Source organism: Choloepus didactylus, chromosome 4, assembly GCF_015220235.1.
Source record: "Choloepus didactylus isolate mChoDid1 chromosome 4, mChoDid1.pri, whole genome shotgun sequence".
Lineage (NCBI taxonomy): Eukaryota > Metazoa > Chordata > Mammalia > Pilosa > Megalonychidae > Choloepus > Choloepus didactylus.
In genome coordinates, this window is record NC_051310.1 from 36,986,527 (window position 1) to 37,004,193 (window position 17,667).

The 17,667-nt window shown below is 34.9% G+C and overlaps 1 protein-coding gene across 11 annotated transcripts in view; it reads left to right on the top strand.

Annotated features, from left to right (window-relative positions):
- Positions 1 to 17,667, top strand: part of NUMB (NUMB endocytic adaptor protein) — a 260,763-nt gene that overhangs the window by 207,120 nt on the left and 35,976 nt on the right. For 6 of the 11 annotated variants that reach the window (XM_037832342.1, XM_037832343.1, XM_037832344.1 and 3 more), the window contains 2 exons: positions 9,174 to 9,248; positions 14,761 to 14,796. In XM_037832342.1, the coding sequence (XP_037688270.1) occupies positions 9,174 to 9,248; positions 14,761 to 14,796 (111 nt within the window). The remainder of the gene's footprint in view (positions 1 to 9,173; positions 9,249 to 14,760; positions 14,797 to 17,667) is intronic. The other 5 variants (XM_037832349.1, XM_037832348.1, XM_037832352.1 and 2 more) reach the window with 2 other exon arrangements.

A 17,667-nucleotide genomic window follows, 5' to 3' on the forward strand; every position in this document is an offset into this window, starting at 1 on the left:
ATTTTAGTATTAGGAATACTAAATAACTAGGAAATAGTAATATCTGATTATTTGAAACCAGGATTTGAACTCTAGTGGTCTAGATCTAAAGGTTGTATTCTTAAACACTGTGTTAATTTCCCAGGCTGTTTAAAGGAGATACGAAATGGTTTGGTTTGAACAGCCAGAATTTATTATCTTACAGTTTTGAGGCCAAGAAAATGTCCAGATCAAGTCATCATCAGGGTGATGCTTTCCTCTTGAAGACTAGCTGCCAGCAATCCTTGGTTCCTCTGCCATATGGCAAGGCACAAGGTGGCGTCTGCTGGTCTCTCCCATTTCTTCCAGGTTTCGTTGATTTCAGCTTCTTGCTTCCGTGGCTCGCTCTCTCCTTTTCTGAATTTCATTCTCTTAAAAAGGACTCCAGTAATAGGATTAAGACCCATCCTGAATGAAGTATCCTCATCAAAAGGTCCTGCTTACAATGAGTTCACACCCACAAGAATGGATTAAATTTAACAACATGTTTTTCTGGGGTACACACAGCTTCAAACCACCACAAGCACTATACTGTCGCAAATAAAAAATGTCACTCATGAGATGCCAATTAAAAAAAAATAATTTGTTAAGTGTTTAGTATTATTTAAACTTTAAATTTTTTATTTTCATCAAAGTAGTGTAGTCATGTGGTTAAAAAAAAAACCATCCTCCCTAGGTATAATCTCACTTCTTAGAGACACTTCCAACCATTTTTGTTTGTGCTTCTACTATTAGTAACATTTTAACTTCTCTACAAATATGCTTTTACTGTCTGATCTTAGTTTGCTCATTTTTATCATTGATTCCCCGCTATGAAACAGAAAGGTTGATTTACTTCACACTTTCTGCCCTTCTGCATTCCCTTTGCTCCTTTTCCAGCTAGACTTTTGGAATTAGATTATTTTTAGTTTTTCTATTGGTTGCCCATATTATAAATTTTTTGTTCCATTAATTTTAGATGGTATAATCTCAATTCCCCCACCACATAAAATCGGAATATTAATAGCCCTTCCAACTTGAAACTTATATCAGCTATGTATTTCTTTTCTTTTTTTAAAAACTTTATATGAGCCAATAACAGTTGCATTCTGTTTGGTAGCTGTAAAGATCATCAGAAATTTCTGCCAGCTTCCAATCAGCTTCTAACACCAACTGCAAATACTATAGTTACTCAATTCAATTCAATTCTGACTCTTAACCACCTGGAGTTGGGCCAGACGCCACAGTTAAGGGCAGTCCTCTACAAGATTACACTGTAGGCAATAGTCACAACCTCAGAGGCCCAGGCCACCCGTATTTCTGACCAACTAGTTATCAATTCAGGGGTTCCCACCATACCCATTGGGCTCAGTAATTCACTAGAATGATTCACAGAACTCACTGAAAGCACGATATTGAAGTTTATAGTTTTATTATACTAAAAGGATGCAGATAAGAAGCAACCAAAAAAGCCAAAAAGGGAAAAAAAAGCTTGTCTCAAACTCAAGCTTCCATGTCCTCTTCACCTGGAGTCAGAATATGTCATCCTCCCAGTACAGTCATGTATTTTCTCAGTCATGTAAGCTCTTTAGAGCTTTGAGAATTCTGGGTTTTTATCGGGTCTCGTTACATAGGCATAATTGAGAGAGAGATTGAGTTCAACCATATGGACATTGATTCCATCAGTCCTCCCCTCCCCGAGATTGAGGAGTTGTGCTGATGTGACCTGTCTCAAAGTCCCAATCCTCTAACCACATGATTGTTCTTTCTGCTGTGGCCAGCTCTCACCTTAAAGTTGCAGGCTTGGTTGGTCCCACCCACCCTGTACCCAGCAGGTGTGCTCCTTGGCCCACCATGAATTAAAAAAAGAGACTCTTATTACAGGAAATTACGAAGTTTCACAGGATGCTTCCCCAAGAATAGGAGACAAAGAACAGCCATGTTTTTCATTATACTACAGTAGCCAGAATCTATTCCCACTCTAGGTCTTGAATTTATTGTAAAAGTTTTCATTATTATGACTCTCAATCTTGTTTAATGTAGAGCTAAGTGATGTGCTACATTTTCCACGAATAATAATTTATTGATATATTTGATAGATATTTACTAAGTGGCTGCTGGGCAGCAGCTTCTATTCTGGGCATTGGGAATATCATGAACAAAACAGACAAAAATCTCTGTAGATTGCTTACATTCTAGGGAGTGTAAGACAATTAAATATATTAAATATTTGGTATGTCAAAAGGGAGTTAGGGCTTCTGGTTGGCCAACATGCAATGCAAGATGCTCCAGGGTGCTCCCCCACCCCCCAGAATCTTTGAAAAACTAGCAAAAACTGGCATAGACATCTTCCTTGATACTCTGGAGAACAGTTTAAGGGTTGTAATCACTGGATAAGTGCCAAATCAAGAAAAGCAGCCTGAAAAATCCTAGGCAAAGCTCACGATGCCCTTGCTAACCCCTTTCCCACCCTCCCTGGCACAGCATATAGCCATCCTGTGCTCCCATTGTGGTCCCTGGCCCTGTTCCAAAGGGAGCAGAGTAACCCCTGTGTGCATAATGGGTGCTTGTATGCTAGCGCCCATCTATCCTCTGGAAGCCTAGACCAAACCAGGAAACTTGTCACCCACTTACCCTCCCAGACTTTGTCTTAAAGGCAGAGAAGGAATTTGCAGACAGCTAAAGCAGGTGAGAAACAGTCAAGTCAAAGCAGCCTGGGGCAAAAGACTATCTACATTAAGTAATATAATAGAGTACCCAGGAGGGGGTGAAAGTCTATTTCAAAGGGAGTAGAGGAGGCATTCCAACTCCTGTGAACTGTACACGAGGGAATTCCTAAGGCCACCAGCAGACACAATCCCAGGAAAAGAAGCAGGATTCAGGGCTCCAAGCAGGTTCAGATAAGACATAGAGGACCTTGCACTTCACATTTGCCTAGCTGATCTTCTTGATAGGAGAGCTAAGTTCTGAAAGAAATCACCAGCCAAAGCAGAGCCAATTTCTGAAGATGTTGACAGTGCTTTTTGCTTTGGTTTGTTTGGGTTAGCTCCTGGCACTCAAGAAAATCTTGTCATATCAGTAACTGGATACAAACTTAAGGAAGAAACAACTTGGAGACTACCCAGAGTTAATATTTTAAAATATCAAAATTTACAGTGTGCAAGAAATAATTATGAGAAAGAGATAGGAAATGATGGCCCATCCAAAGGAACAAGATGAAAATCCAGAAACTATCAACAAAAGAACCACAATTTGAACATACCAGACAGAAACTTTAAAAAATGATCCTCAGTATGCACAAGAAGATAAAGGAAAACACAGAGACAGAACTAAAGGATATGAAGTGAACAGTAAATGAACTATATGAAAATCTCAATAAAGAAATAAAAATTGTAAAAAGGAACCAAACAGAAATACTGGAGTTGAAGACCACAATAACAGACATGAAAAAATTCCCGAGAGGGTTTCAGCAGCAGATTGGAACTGGCAGAAGAAAGAATCAGTGATCTTGAAGACAAGACAATTGAAATGATTCAGACTGAGGAACAGAAGGAAAAAAGAATTTTAAAAAGCAAACAGCATCTAAGAGACCTGGACCTTGGATACCATTAAGAGTAATAATATGCATTGTGGGGGTCCCAGAAGGATAAGAGAGAAAGAGGCAGATTCAAAGGAATATTCAAAGACATAATGATATAAACTTCTCAGATATAATGAAAGACATGAATGTGCACATTCAGGATGCCCAACAAACCCCAAAAGAGTAACTTCAAAGAGAACCTTGCCCAGACACAGAGTAATGAAACTGTTCAATTCCAAGAAAGATTCTCAAAGCAGCGAGAGAAATGCAACAAGTTTTGTATAAGTGAATCCCAATAATATTAAGTGCCAATTTCCTATCAGAAACCATGGAAGCAAGAAGGTAGTGGGAGGACATATTTAAAATGGTGAAAGTAAACAATTGTCAACCAAGAATTTTATATCCACCAAGACTTTCTTTCAAAAATAGGCAGGCAGGGGTGTAAATCTCCCTGGCAACAAGGGACATGACTTCTGGGGATGAACCTGGCCCTGGCATCATGGGATTGAGAAAGCCTTCTTGGCCCAAAAAAGGGAAGAGAAATGAAATAAAACGAAGTTTCAGTGGCTGAGAGATTTCAAAGAGAGTGGAAAAGTCATTCTGGAGGTTATTTTATGCATTATATAGATACTCTTTTTAGTTTTTAGTGTATTAGAATAGTTAGGAAGAAAAACTTGAAGCTGTTGAACAGTAATCTAGTAGCCTTGATTTTGAAGATGATTGTATAACTATAGCTTTTACGGGGTGACTATGTAATTGTGAAAACTTTGCAACTGATCCTCCCTTTATCCAGTGTATGGACAGATGAGTAAGAACACTGTGCTGGTTTGAATGTATTATGTCCCCCAGAAAAAGCCCTATTCTTTGATGCAATCTTGTGGGGCAGACATATTGGTGGGGATTAAGTTGGAACATTTGGATTAGGTTGTTTGCATGGAAATGTGCCCCACCCAACTGTAGGTGATAACTCTGATGAGATATTTCCATGGAGGTGTGGTGCCAGCCATTCAGGGTGGGCCTTCATCAGTGGAGCCATATAAATGAGCTGACGGGCAGAGGGAACTCAGTGCAGCTGTGAATGACATTTTGAAGAGGAGCTACAGCCAAGAGGAACACTTTGAAGAAAGCACAGGAGCTGCAGATGAGAGACATTTTGAAGACGGCCGTTGAAAACAGACTCTTGCTCCGGAGAAGCTAAGAGAGGACAAATACCCCAAGTGCAACTAAGAGTGACATTTTTCAGGAACTGCAGCCTAGAGAGGAACATCCTGGGAGAAAGCCATTTTGAAACCAGAACTTTGGAGCAGACGCCAGCCACGTGCCTTCCCAGCTAACAGAGGCTTTTCGGACACCATTGGCCATCCTGCAGTGAAGGTCCCTGATTGCTGTTGTGTTACGTTGGATACTTTATGGCCTTAAGACTGTAACTGTGTAACCAAATAAACCCCCTTTTATAAAAGCCAATCCATCTCTGGTGTTTTGCATTCTGGCAGCATTAGCAAACTAGAACAAACATAAACACGAAAAATAAATAAATTATAATGAGGGATAAGGACTATGGATTGTTTGGGGTGTTGTTTTTTATTTTTATTTTATTATTATTATTATTTTTTTTTTTTTTGAGTAATGAAAATGTTAAAAAAGTGATTGTAGTCTTTATCTTCTATCTTTACCTCAGGTGTCATTCATGCCCATAGCCCACCTCTTTCAGCTTTACTCACAGACATCTTTGTTCAGTGTAGTTACAATATCATGCTACTGTCACACAGTATTATGCTGTCTATTTCTGGATCTATACAATCAATCAATTCGACTTCATTCCTTTTATCAGGATGTTTTTGGTTATTCAGGGCCCCTTAATCACTTTGATGACTGAATTAAATTTGATGATTGGCTTTTCCATTTCTGCAAAGAAGGCTGTTGGAATTTTTATTTTTTTATTAGGAGTGTGGTGAATTTGTAAATCACTTTGGGTACATTTAACATCTTAACAGTATTTATTCTTCCAATCCATGAGCATGGAATGTCCTTCCATTTATTTAGATCTTCTTTGATTTCTTTTGACAGAGTTTTGTAGTTTTGCAATGTACAAGTCCTTTACATCCTTGGTAAAATTTATTCCTAGATATTTGATTCTTTTAGTTTATATTGTAAATGGAATTTTTTTTCTTGATTTCCTCCTCAGATTACTCATTAACTAGTATATAGAAACAGTAGTGATTTTTGCATGTTAATCTTGTACCCCACCACTTCGCTGATTTCGTTTATTAGCTCTAGTAGCTTTGTTGTAGATTTTTCATGACTTTTCTGCTGGCCAACATTCTAGGGGCTGAAGAAGAAAGTGGGGGGTCTCGACATTCAATGTATGAACATTCATTAATCCTCTTGTTTTCGGTATGGTATCCCTTGCCATCACATATGTCTATTGTCTAGTCCAGAGATCCTCTCTAGTTAATAAATCTTTAATGGTCTTTTCCTGCATAGAGGAAGGGTAGTTGACCAGATGTACAAGTGGTGTGGAAATCAGCCTGCCTACCTGTTTTTAGCTGCACTTTTATCCCTGCTTCAAGAAGTACTTGGTACTGCCATTGGTACTGCCAGTTTATGAACCTTTTAGGGATTCTTCAGTGTAAATTGGGTTGCTTTTTCAGCTTTCCCCACTTGTTCCTTCCCTGGGTCGGCTAAATCAATTACCACTCATCTATCTACCTCTAACCTTCAAAGTGTTGTTGCTCAACTCTTCTCCTCTTTTTGGTTTGTTGCCTTTAAAAATATACCTTTATTTTTATTTTAGTGGGGTCTTCCATCATTACCCATAGTTTTCATCTTGCTATTTAAAGTAGGGTATAATATCTGCATATACTGAAAACCCCATCAGACTGTTAAAATTTTTGCTTTCACCTGTCAACTACATTTTAAAGAATTCAAGAGAAAATAATAATGTCTTATATTTATCCAGAGATTTACCACTGTTGTTGCTCTTATTCATTCTTGAAGTTCCATCCTTTGTTCCAGTAATATAAACTTCTGTCTGAAGAGCTTCCTTTAGCATTTCCTTTAGATCAGTTCTACTAGCTATGAATAGTCTTGGTTTTTCTCCACCTGAGAATGTCTTTATTTCACCCTCATTCCTGAAGGATATTTTCACTAGATACAGAAATCTGGGTTGACACTTCTGTTAGCATTTTAAAAATGTTGTGCCACTTGCTCCCTACGTGGTTTCTGATGAGATACCTTCAATCATCCAAATCATTCTGCTATAGGTAATGTTTCATTTTTTTCTCTTGGTGATTTCAATTTTTTTTCTTTATCCTTTGTTTTCAGTGGGTTGATTATGATGTCTCAGGGCATGGATTTCTTTGGGTTTATCCTTTTTGGGGCTCATACAGCATATTTAATCTATAGGTTTATGTCTTTTGCCAAATTTGGGAAGTTTTCAGCCATTATTTCTTCAAATATTTTTCCAACACTGTACTGTTTATTCTCTCCTTTTGAAACTCCAGTGACACAAATATTAGACTTGTGCTCATGTCTTTTTGTTGTTGTTCAAATTGAATAGTTTCAGTTGATCAAGAGTTCTCACCGTTGCTTTTTTAAACATTTTTAAAACAGCTGCCTTAAAGGCTTTGTAAGATAACTTCAACTGTGTAATCTCTGTATTGGTGTCTGTGGATTGTTTTCTCCCATGTGAGTTAAAATTTTCATGGTTCTTCCTATGCCAAGTAATTCTGGATCATATCCTAGATATTTTGAATGTTGCATTATGAGACTCTGGGTCTTGTTTAAATCCTATGGAGAATGTTGATATTCGTGTTTTAGCGGGCAGTCAACCTTGTTAGGTTTCAGGCCACAAGTTCCAACTCACCTTCTGTAGACTAAGGTTCCAATATCAGTTCAGTTTTCAAAGCCTTTGCTATGCCATTTGGGTCTGTCAGTCCCATGTATGTGCCACACAGTGCTCAGTTTGGGACCTGAATGGTTGGTCTATCAGTTAGTTCAGTTCTCAAAGTCTTTGGTATGCTAACAAGGATCAGAACCTCACCTGTACAGCTCCAGAGGGAGCCCATAAACAACTTTATAGGGTTGCTTTACTGAGCTTCTCCCTCTCTATGCTTTTCTTAGTACTTTCTGTTCCCTGGAGTCCCCCTTTCTGGTCGTGTAGCAAGAAACCTAGGGCTTTGGTTATTCTGCTCTGCCGTGAGTTTCTGTGATCTTACCTGCATCCGAGGCCAAATGGTGGGAGAGAGAAAAAAAGCAAAAGTAGGATTGGCCCCACCCTTCTGGAACTGCAGCTCCACTAAAAGAGAATGTTTCCCTTCCCTAAGAGTTGCAGCACTTGCAGATTTCCATTTCTGCCACGACCATCACACAGGATTTCTTAGCAGCTGGGATATGAGAGAACCAAGAAAAGAGGAAAATAAAGGAGTGGAGGAGATTCCCATATTCTCTCTGAATATTACAAGTTCCCTTTCCTTGTCCGTAAGCAAGAGCTAGAGGGCTTTTCCTGGAGTTCTCTCTAAGTCACAGTGTTCTCTTTGGGATTCTGGCTATATTAAGTTCAGTCTAGAGGATACTAGAGGGGGAAAGAAAAAGTAAATTCCTTGCTAATTGAGTGATTCTTTGAATTCTAGTGTTCTTTCCTAATTCATCTTCTGTTTACTTTTCAGAGACCTTTATAGCTGCTCTATACATTCTTTCCAGGTTTTATAGTTTCATTCAGTGGGAGAGACAAGATAGAGTGTGTCTACTACATCTTACCCTGAACCGGAACCCTAAATTTCCTTTTAAAAGAAAGCTTTTTTAATATTGTCCTCTCTGCCACTTTCCCTTTTGCTTTTCTATTCAGGACTATTCCTGTCCCACGGTACAATTTAAATTGTATTACCACCTTGCAAAAAATTTTTTAACTCTCCATCACCTCTAGGGTTAAGTGCAGCCTCCTCATTTCAGCATTCAAATTCCCTGGCTACATAAACCTCATATTCCAGCCAAAGAGGACTATTTACTGATATATAGTTACCTATCCCATACCCATAACTTTGTTTATGTCATTCTCTCTGCCTAAAATGGTTTCCCAGCCTTTCCATTTCTACCTCTTGAAATTCTACACATCTTTTAAAGTTCAGATGCCCTGACATCTTAAAATTTTTCTAATTCTCTGCCCTGCTCTTATGTGCTCCCCATAAAAGGAGAGTGTGATTGCTTCAAGCTTTGAATAACTGTCATATTTGTGTGCCTTTTCATGATACATATATTCTGCTTTGTCCTAGGATTAATTTTATGCTTAGAGATATAGTAACTGTATTTAGCACAGGCTATTAGTAATATTTAATGTCTACCTTGTACTTTTTCACTTACTCCCCATAAATAACTGTCTGAACCAATTATTCTAAGTTATTCACATGTGGACACTGAGGGCAAGAAAAGTAACATTATCTTCACTCTTCTACAATGGCTGTGAGTTCCTTAACTTTTCTATAATAGCTATGAGTGCAGGAATTGTAATATTCCATTTTCTACCACCTAATGCCTACCACATAGTAACTAGTCAATAAACATAATGGCAGTAGTCCTAACTTCTTTCTTCTTTCCACAGTACCTCGGCCATGTAGAAGTTGATGAATCAAGAGGAATGCACATCTGTGAAGATGCCGTAAAAAGATTGAAAGCTGTATGTATTTGATGGTCATCAGTTTTGATTATATGCTCTCTTTTCTTAAAAGATTTTGCTTAATAAATTTTAGTAGCCAGTATCCAGTAAGAAGTATTTCCCCTAAAGCAAAAGATATGTGCTCATTCTAAAGGCATAAATTACAAAGACCAACCTCTTCAACTTAGGCCAGATGTTGTCCAAAAGGTACTTTTAATTCAGAATCACTTTAAACAAATGGTACAAAACTTGATCGCAGAATAATATTCTAAAACCAGGAATAAAACTATTCCAGTTAGTGTTTTAATAATCTGACTGTGATAACTGGGTTATAAATTCCTGATTTTAAATCTAGTATAAGAAACAACTTTCCAGGAAAAAGTAGAAGATAGAGATTATCTGTGTAATTGCCAGTGAGGTTTTGATATGGGGGGGGGAGTCTTCGCTCTCATTATTCTCTTAACTCCTATTTCCCTTGTACGTTCACCCCCAGTTTTCTTCTCTGTACCTCTCTAACATAAACAATCTCCTTTCACTGACTTTTGTATAAACATCAGCATACTTGAAGTGGAGAGCCCTTTTCCAGGATAAATAATGTTTACTTTGCCTGTTATGCTATAAAATGCATCCTGGAACATGCCTATGCATTTAATAAAATGATAGAAGGGGTTCAACATTCATAAAAGTTTCGATTGAAGTTTCAGTTTCATTTTTTGGATAGATTTGAGAAATGTTCCGTAGACTCTGACAGCCCTCTCCATAACCTTCCTTCTTTCCAATTTGTGGCCTATCCCTGTTTGCTGTTAGAGTTTTTTGCATTACTTCTGCATGCCCTTGCCCCAAACAGCATTCAATACTTGTTGCTTTGGGTTTGCTGGTATGGCTGCTAATGTCTGCTTTTTTCTCAATTTGCTTAGTAATCAAAACGTTTCTGCTTCTAGGAGATATGCTCTTTTATCTGTAATACCTTAATATAAGATATATAAAATTAAGGAAGCAACCGACTCAGAAAGAGGTGGATTTTATTTTGGAACAAATACCTGAATCTGTTATAGAAAAAAAGAAAGACAAAAATAACTAATTGTAGTATTCAAAGAGCTAAAAACAAAATATAGAAAACAAAAAAAAACAATACACACACATACATATATATACACATACACACCTTAGATGTTGGTCATTTAAATTCTTAAATGACTAGAGCCCTTCCTAGGTTTTCTGTTTTCTCCAATTCATCATTAGTGTTAAGGATATTTATATCCAGTGTGCTATGGTACATGAAACTCTAATTTATAGACTTGCCATGTCCATTTTGAAAATATTACCAAGTTAAACATAGCCTCAGATAATTTAATTTTCCATTTTTCTACAACCAGTTTAAACAGAAATATAATTCAGTCTCTAACAAAATAATTTTAAATTCATCTAGAAGAATAATAAACAAGAGTTTAGCTAAGAACACCAAAAATAAGAGTAATGCACTGACTTGCGTTACTCGTCATTGAAGAATATTTTATAATACCGAAAACTAAATACCAGATACTAAAAGCAAGGTACAAATCAGTGAACAGACTAAATAGACCTGAAATTAACCCTGTATACATATAAGAACTTATCATATAACAAATTAAGCATCACAAACAATGTGAAGGCATGAATTATTGAACAAATTACATTGGAAAATTTTTAGAAAAACAGATTTTTCTTGGTCACTGGGACTCCTAAAATAGTACAAGAAGATAAATATCTATATGAAAACCTTGGCAGAAATGTATTAACCAATTGCTAAAGATAATATTTATTAAAATCTTCTAATTTATGTAACTTGGTTAAAAGTCCAGTGTGGACTGCATCTTTAGAAAGTACTCAAATTCAGAATACTGCTTAATGTTCACTCTCTAAATAAAAACTGGAGATGGTTTAAGTTTGCACAGAAGATATTGAGAAATGGTATTTAGTTGTTTAAAATAGCAGTTAATTCTCTTAACAGTTCAGTTTTTTTTATTTTACCTACTTTTAATTGGAAACATCTCTTTATTATATAAAATATAAATGAGCCAAAAAGTGCATAAATTAAACTCTCCTCCAATCCCATATTTAGCCACTATTATTTGTTTAGTTTTAAAATTAAATTTTTAGTTGGGTGGATTTTTTTGTTTTATTTTTTTATTTTTTTTTAACCAAGAAGATTATAAACTATAAACAAAATTATTTGAGGTATAGGACCATTTAGATAGTAGAATTCTAGTGAGTTTTTATTTTCGCCAGAAATAGGAACCAAATTGCTGTTTAAAAATTAAACCTATACCCAGAACAGCTTCTGGCACATATTTCTGGAATGAATGTATAGAAAACAATCCAGTCCTTCTCAACATGTGGTCAAATTGAATTTCATAATCATCAAAACCATATATTTATGGTCGGTATTTTTAAATTTACAAAATTTTTTTGCATATCTCTAAAGATCCTCATTTCCCTGTGGTCTTTCATGACTAAAAGGAAGTTTTATATATGTTGATAATGGCTTTTCTAGACCTACCTTTTGAATATTGAGGGGAAATTGACCACTTCTGGATTTTTCATTCAAGAAGTTATTTAAAACATAACAAACCCTATCCAGGAAAGTTGGAGCAAATGTTATATGTAATTTTGTATACGCAGATATCTATGAGATTGAATTATTGGGTAACTAATCAATTTCCTGATTATACTCAATAGAACTCTAAATACCCTTCCTAAGTGCTATACTGAGAAATTGGAAGTCTTCAGGATGTTATTCTTTTCAGATCTTATTAGTCCACAAAAATTCATGAAGTTTGTCTTCCTTTCATATTTTTACTATGCAAAAATTTCTAGTTGTCTTTTTTTCTGACCGTTTGCATCTAACAAACATCCACTACTGTTTTTTTTAAAGCCCTGTTTCCTCTTTACCTAGCTCCTGATGTAGAGGTGTTATATTCTTACCCTAACATTTAAGACTAAATGTTTTCTATAATAACTTTGATCCACAGCCTTTGTCTACAATAAAGTACAAGACTGGGGATTACAACCTGTTTTGTCAGATGCTTATATTGTGCCAAATGCTATGTCTCTGGAGGTTTTTTGTTCATTTGTTTTAGATCATATAACTTCCTCTTAGAGTTTCAAATAAATAAAAATGGTATAAGCCTACAGAGGATTAAAGAAGAAGCCTTTGGAAGTAGTTTGAATACCAAAATTTATAAATTTAAAGAACTGTATAACTCAGATATATCATTTAAGTGGCAAAACAATATCTTGAAGCTATCACTTGATAGCATTTTAGTACCTTTTTTAATTTGTGAAGAATTGAGAAAGTAGGATGATTTGCAAGTAGTTCCCCTCACCATAGCCCTTAAAATTTAGAATTACCTTAACTTCAGTTGGAAGTTATCTACATATGTGAAGAGTAGTTACTGTTTTAAAATGAAAAGATAGCGTAACTAAGCAAGAGGGTAGAGTTGATAAAATACGCTTCTCAGACCATAAATATTTTTAAAAATTTTATTTACTTTCTGTGCATAAAGTTAGTTTCATGTATTTCCATTGCACTTACTTTGTGATGTAATTTCAATAATTAGCTACTTTGAGACTTAGTATAGTATAGAAAGGGCCATTGCCCAATTTTAATGCCTTTATGGCATAGTCAGTTTCAGGGTGAAGGTAATGCCATTTTAAGTCAATTTTGTAAAATGTGGTTCAGGCCTTTGGTTATCTTGCTTGACTCTGGTCCAAGATGCCCTTCATTTTAAAAGGTCTTTTTTTCCCGTAATCTCTTAAATGGCTGTCCCCTCTCTGTCTTGGTTTTAGACTAGTTTCATTGTATTACCAGTTTCTAATATGTTGTTTTTTTATTCACTATTTGATATATTTGTTTTAATGTATGTTCTTGTTTTAGCAGGTAAAAGAATAACTTAATTGTTTTTAAAAGAAAATAATATTATTCACTAATCTAATAACTGTCTTTTTAATGCTTTTTGCATGTAAACTTTTTCATCAACATCTGGGATCCTTTGTAAAAAGAGGGAAAACTCTCTCTTGAGAGAACTAAATTAAATATTAACAGATCTTTCACCTTTCCATCCCTCAAGAATGGTGAATTGCTTAACTTTGGCTGTATCCTTGAAAGCTGATCGTTACTTACAGTCTAACAAAACTAGGGTCACCAAACTTGGCAGCAGAAATAATCTTAGTTTTATTACAATAACTGTTCCGAATTACTTTATTTGTTTTTCCAGGTTTCGTTCAAAATATTCTGTGGAAATATTTGATGCTGTTTGTGATTTTCAAAACTTTGGGGGGAAAACAAGCTCTTCAGTGTTTGAGAGCATTGAGTGTGTTCATAATGGAGTCAAATTTTAGTACAGTTATATCTTTTTTAGAGATTTAGACAATATTAAAAACTGACAATTGTAAAAAGTAAAGGCTTAAAGTATAGTTCAGCCAAGGCTAGGAAATGTAAAATTAAATTAGCTTTGATAAGTTAGAACCTATTTATATAAACTCTTCAGATTTTAAATGGTATCAGTTTTCATAATTTTTTTAATGCTTAAAAATAGGTGCTGGGACTGTAGGATACCTCCCTATCTTTCTCTTATCCAGATAGTTCCATAATTATGTACTTACAAGTGTCAATGCAAGTTTCTTTATTTAAAATGGCATTTAAAAAGAAAACAAAACCCTATTCCTTACATTTTAATTGTAGCCCATAGATTTGGTTGGTTCTCAGATATTTTTATTTAAGTAAACATTAACCTTTTGTCCTTTATAGATGATTTATTCTTTGTCTAGACTAGAATATATCTGTTATTTCCCCATGTGTGCTGTGGAATTGATCAGCTGTTTTTCTTGTGCACATACCCACACTCACGCACATTCAGATTGACTCCGAATGCATAAGTAAATAGAAAGACAATGGTTGAACTTCCCTTACCTGGTATGGAGAATTCTGTGACATCTTGAACTCAGCGAGAAAAAGGTGTGACAAAAATCCTTGATGCATACTCATAATTGAAACTTATATGTTACATTTTTATATAATTATATGATCATTCTTAATGTGGACTAGCTTTTTAATTGACTTCCACAATAGTTGACCACTGATTTTAAATTAAAAATATATGTGGAACCAATCTTCCATTCACTTCTCACTATTGTGGGTAAATTTCACCAAATCATTATGTCCTAATCTTTTTCTCTGCTGCCAAATTTGGATAATCTCTGTTTTAAAAATAAATAGAGGATACTAAACTAATCACTTGCTCTGCATGAATACAGGTTCTGATTTCTTCTCACTCTTTCTGTGGATTCTTAGGCCATACCGTATGTTTCCCTGCATTCTCATGCACCCTTCCTTTTCCCCTGTCACTCCTGGTATGGATAACTCTTTAAAACTTTCACTTCCTCCCCTTCTCCCATTTTGCCACTTCCCCAACTTTTGTATGTGCTTATTGGTATGAAACCCTGGGACATTTAGCCCATAAATAATAGCACTCGACTTGTCCCCCTGTTCCTCCAGGAAAGGAAGTTCTTCAAAGGCTTCTTTGGAAAAGTAAGTTTGATGCCACATTCATGCTTGCTTTATAAGGAGTTACACCCCTAGTTTAGCACTGACATATTAAAAAAAAAAAGGATGACAACAGTGTAGTACAGTTTTGGTTGGTTTATAATACAGGAATTGATTTTACTATATATGGAAATTAATGAATTGGAAAGTTATTATAATATTAGCTATGCATCTATTGATATTAAAGCTGATTGATGATTCCTAGGAAAGTCTAGTAAATGAATCAAGTAGGTTAAAAGAGGATTAACCGTCTTCTCAGGAGTAGGTGTTAAAATAAATTTCTTTTGATCATGCGAAACTCTATTCATATTAGCATGTGAGGTGAGTCTTTAACAAGTGGATTTTACTTAGTATCCAGTATCGACAGAGAAATGGGAAGAAATATTAAATTCATGTGAAAATTAAATGTATCCCAGACTTTACATTCAACACTATCACATATTTTCAATCTAATTTAAATTTCAGGTGAAGCAAGTAAAAGTACATAAACTTATCATTGGGGATCATGCTATGATATTTAACCTGGATTGTTAATCTAAGAAAACTTATCTTAATTATTAGTCTACTAAATATCTGTCATATATGGAATGGTTTTATGTAAATGCTCTTTAAGTAATGACTGTTTAATGTTTAGGTCCCCTTAGAATTAATATGTAGGACAACAGTCCACAAAATAAGTAAATATGTTTCTAACGTTTTTTTTCCTGTTTAACTTTTTTTTTAATAATTCATTTTTATTGAGATGTATTCACATACCATGCAGTCATACAAAGGTTTCTAACATTTTTGTATCCAAATTTATCATCGTTTGGTTTTGAGCAAGTGCTACAAAGTAATTCAGACTGAGACAGTAGGAGAAAAAACTACTGTCATTGGATACCTGCATGTAAATTACTAAAAGATTATGTGACTTTAAAAATCCTATTGTAGTTGTTTTTCTACTAGGTGGTTTTATTTTGGAAATTTGTTCAAAAGCATAAATATAGTTTCCGTTTCTTTCTCAGTTAAATGTTTCAGCTGTAACCCATTTTTACATTTTCTTATTCTGGTTTAGGTCACTCTTACACTTCTTATATGCTAATTATATATGCTAATATAAACAAATTTAAAGGATTTGAGATTGAATGGTCTAATTCAGTTGCTATCTCTCCAAATAAAAAGTCAAATAATTTACCCACACATATAAAAATAAAATTTTTAGTAGACATTTTGAGTCTAAGTGAAATTAATCTGTCCTTAGAATGTGGGATCTATATCTAGAAAGAATTAATCCTATACACATAAATAAGCACTATAATTGTTAAGGGAACTTTTTGTGGGTTTTTTATTCTTTCCCAAATAGAATTTCTCAAAGCATTACCACATCACCACAATGATCAATTTTAGTTATCTTCCAAATGACCAGTTTTTAATATATCTACTCTAGTTAAAACAGCCTTATCTATGGAGGCTAAATTATAGAATATATTTCTTTGGTTTATAGGGAAAAAAACATTGAAAGTGAAAGAAAAAAAAAAAAGAAGGCTGTAAAATGATGTTAGGGAACAAAGTAGCCTTCACTTCAAAATCAATCCCAAGGTGACAGTATTCATTGCTATATGGAATAGGGTCATGGTGGACGTATGGTGTAGCTGAACTGGGTCACACTGTGCTTCTTAGCTGTTTGATTGCATTTTGCTACATGAATTCATATGCGTGAGAAAAAAAATTATGAATCATTTCACTTAATCCTTATAACTCCCTGCTTTACAATGAGGAACCTGAGTTTTCAGAGGTTAAGTCATCTGAATCCAAATTCACAGATATGACAAGTGGTGGAAACTAGGATTTAAACCCAGATAATATGACTCCACAGCCCGCTCTCTTAATCACTACTCTATCCAGTCACTCCATTTTCATATTGTTTACAAGTGAAGTTTAAAAGACTCAATGTTAAAAGGTGCTGGTAAGTAAGCTTCCTTGAAACTCACTTTTATTTCTAACTTTCTTTTAAAAGGTAGTAATTTACCTTTTGATTTTATTTCTAGTGAATTTACTTTTTTATTAGTTAAAGCTTCAGTGAATCATCTTTTCCACTGGTTCAAACTAACATTTTGTTTATTTGGAAATATTTATATCCTACTAGTGAGCTCCCAGATGGTTTCCTTAAAAGATGTTAAGTGACTCCCTAATGGCATCCATGAACAAATGTGACTATCAGAATTATTTTCTTATGCTATTAGGGAAAAAGAATGTTTTTATGGCAGGGCAATTTTATTCTAATATACAGATTTTTAAAATTGAAATAAATTAAACATTGATGCATATTTTATATACAGAAGATTGCACAAATTATATTAATACAGCTGGATGCATTTTCATACACTTAACAAAACCATGTTACCTCCATCCAGTTCAAGAATCAGAAAAAAACAAAACCCAGGATCACTACACAACCTCCTTTCAGTTACAACAACCAAGGTACATGCCAAGATACCATCAGACATCATAGAACTTGTGTTTATTCTTTATATAAAATAAATGACATCTTACACTGAAAAAAAAATTGAAATAAATTATTCAAAGTGTTTGGAAAACAGAGGGGGAAAGCATTACTCTTAATCTTACCAGAAATGTGGTTTTAAATGAAAAAACTTTAATTTGGAGCTTTTAAAATCTTTTCCAGTTGCTATTATTCAACTCTTCTCCACATTAATCTGCAAGAAATAGGCTGGTGAAAAAGGCTTGATTTGCCAAGTGTGCTTGGTCAATTGTAGTTTGAGTTGTTATCCAGTACAGTTCCTAATAATTTTTTATACTTTTTTAACCTTTGCATCATATATGTTTTAATGGTCCAGGATAAAGAGAACAGGTAAC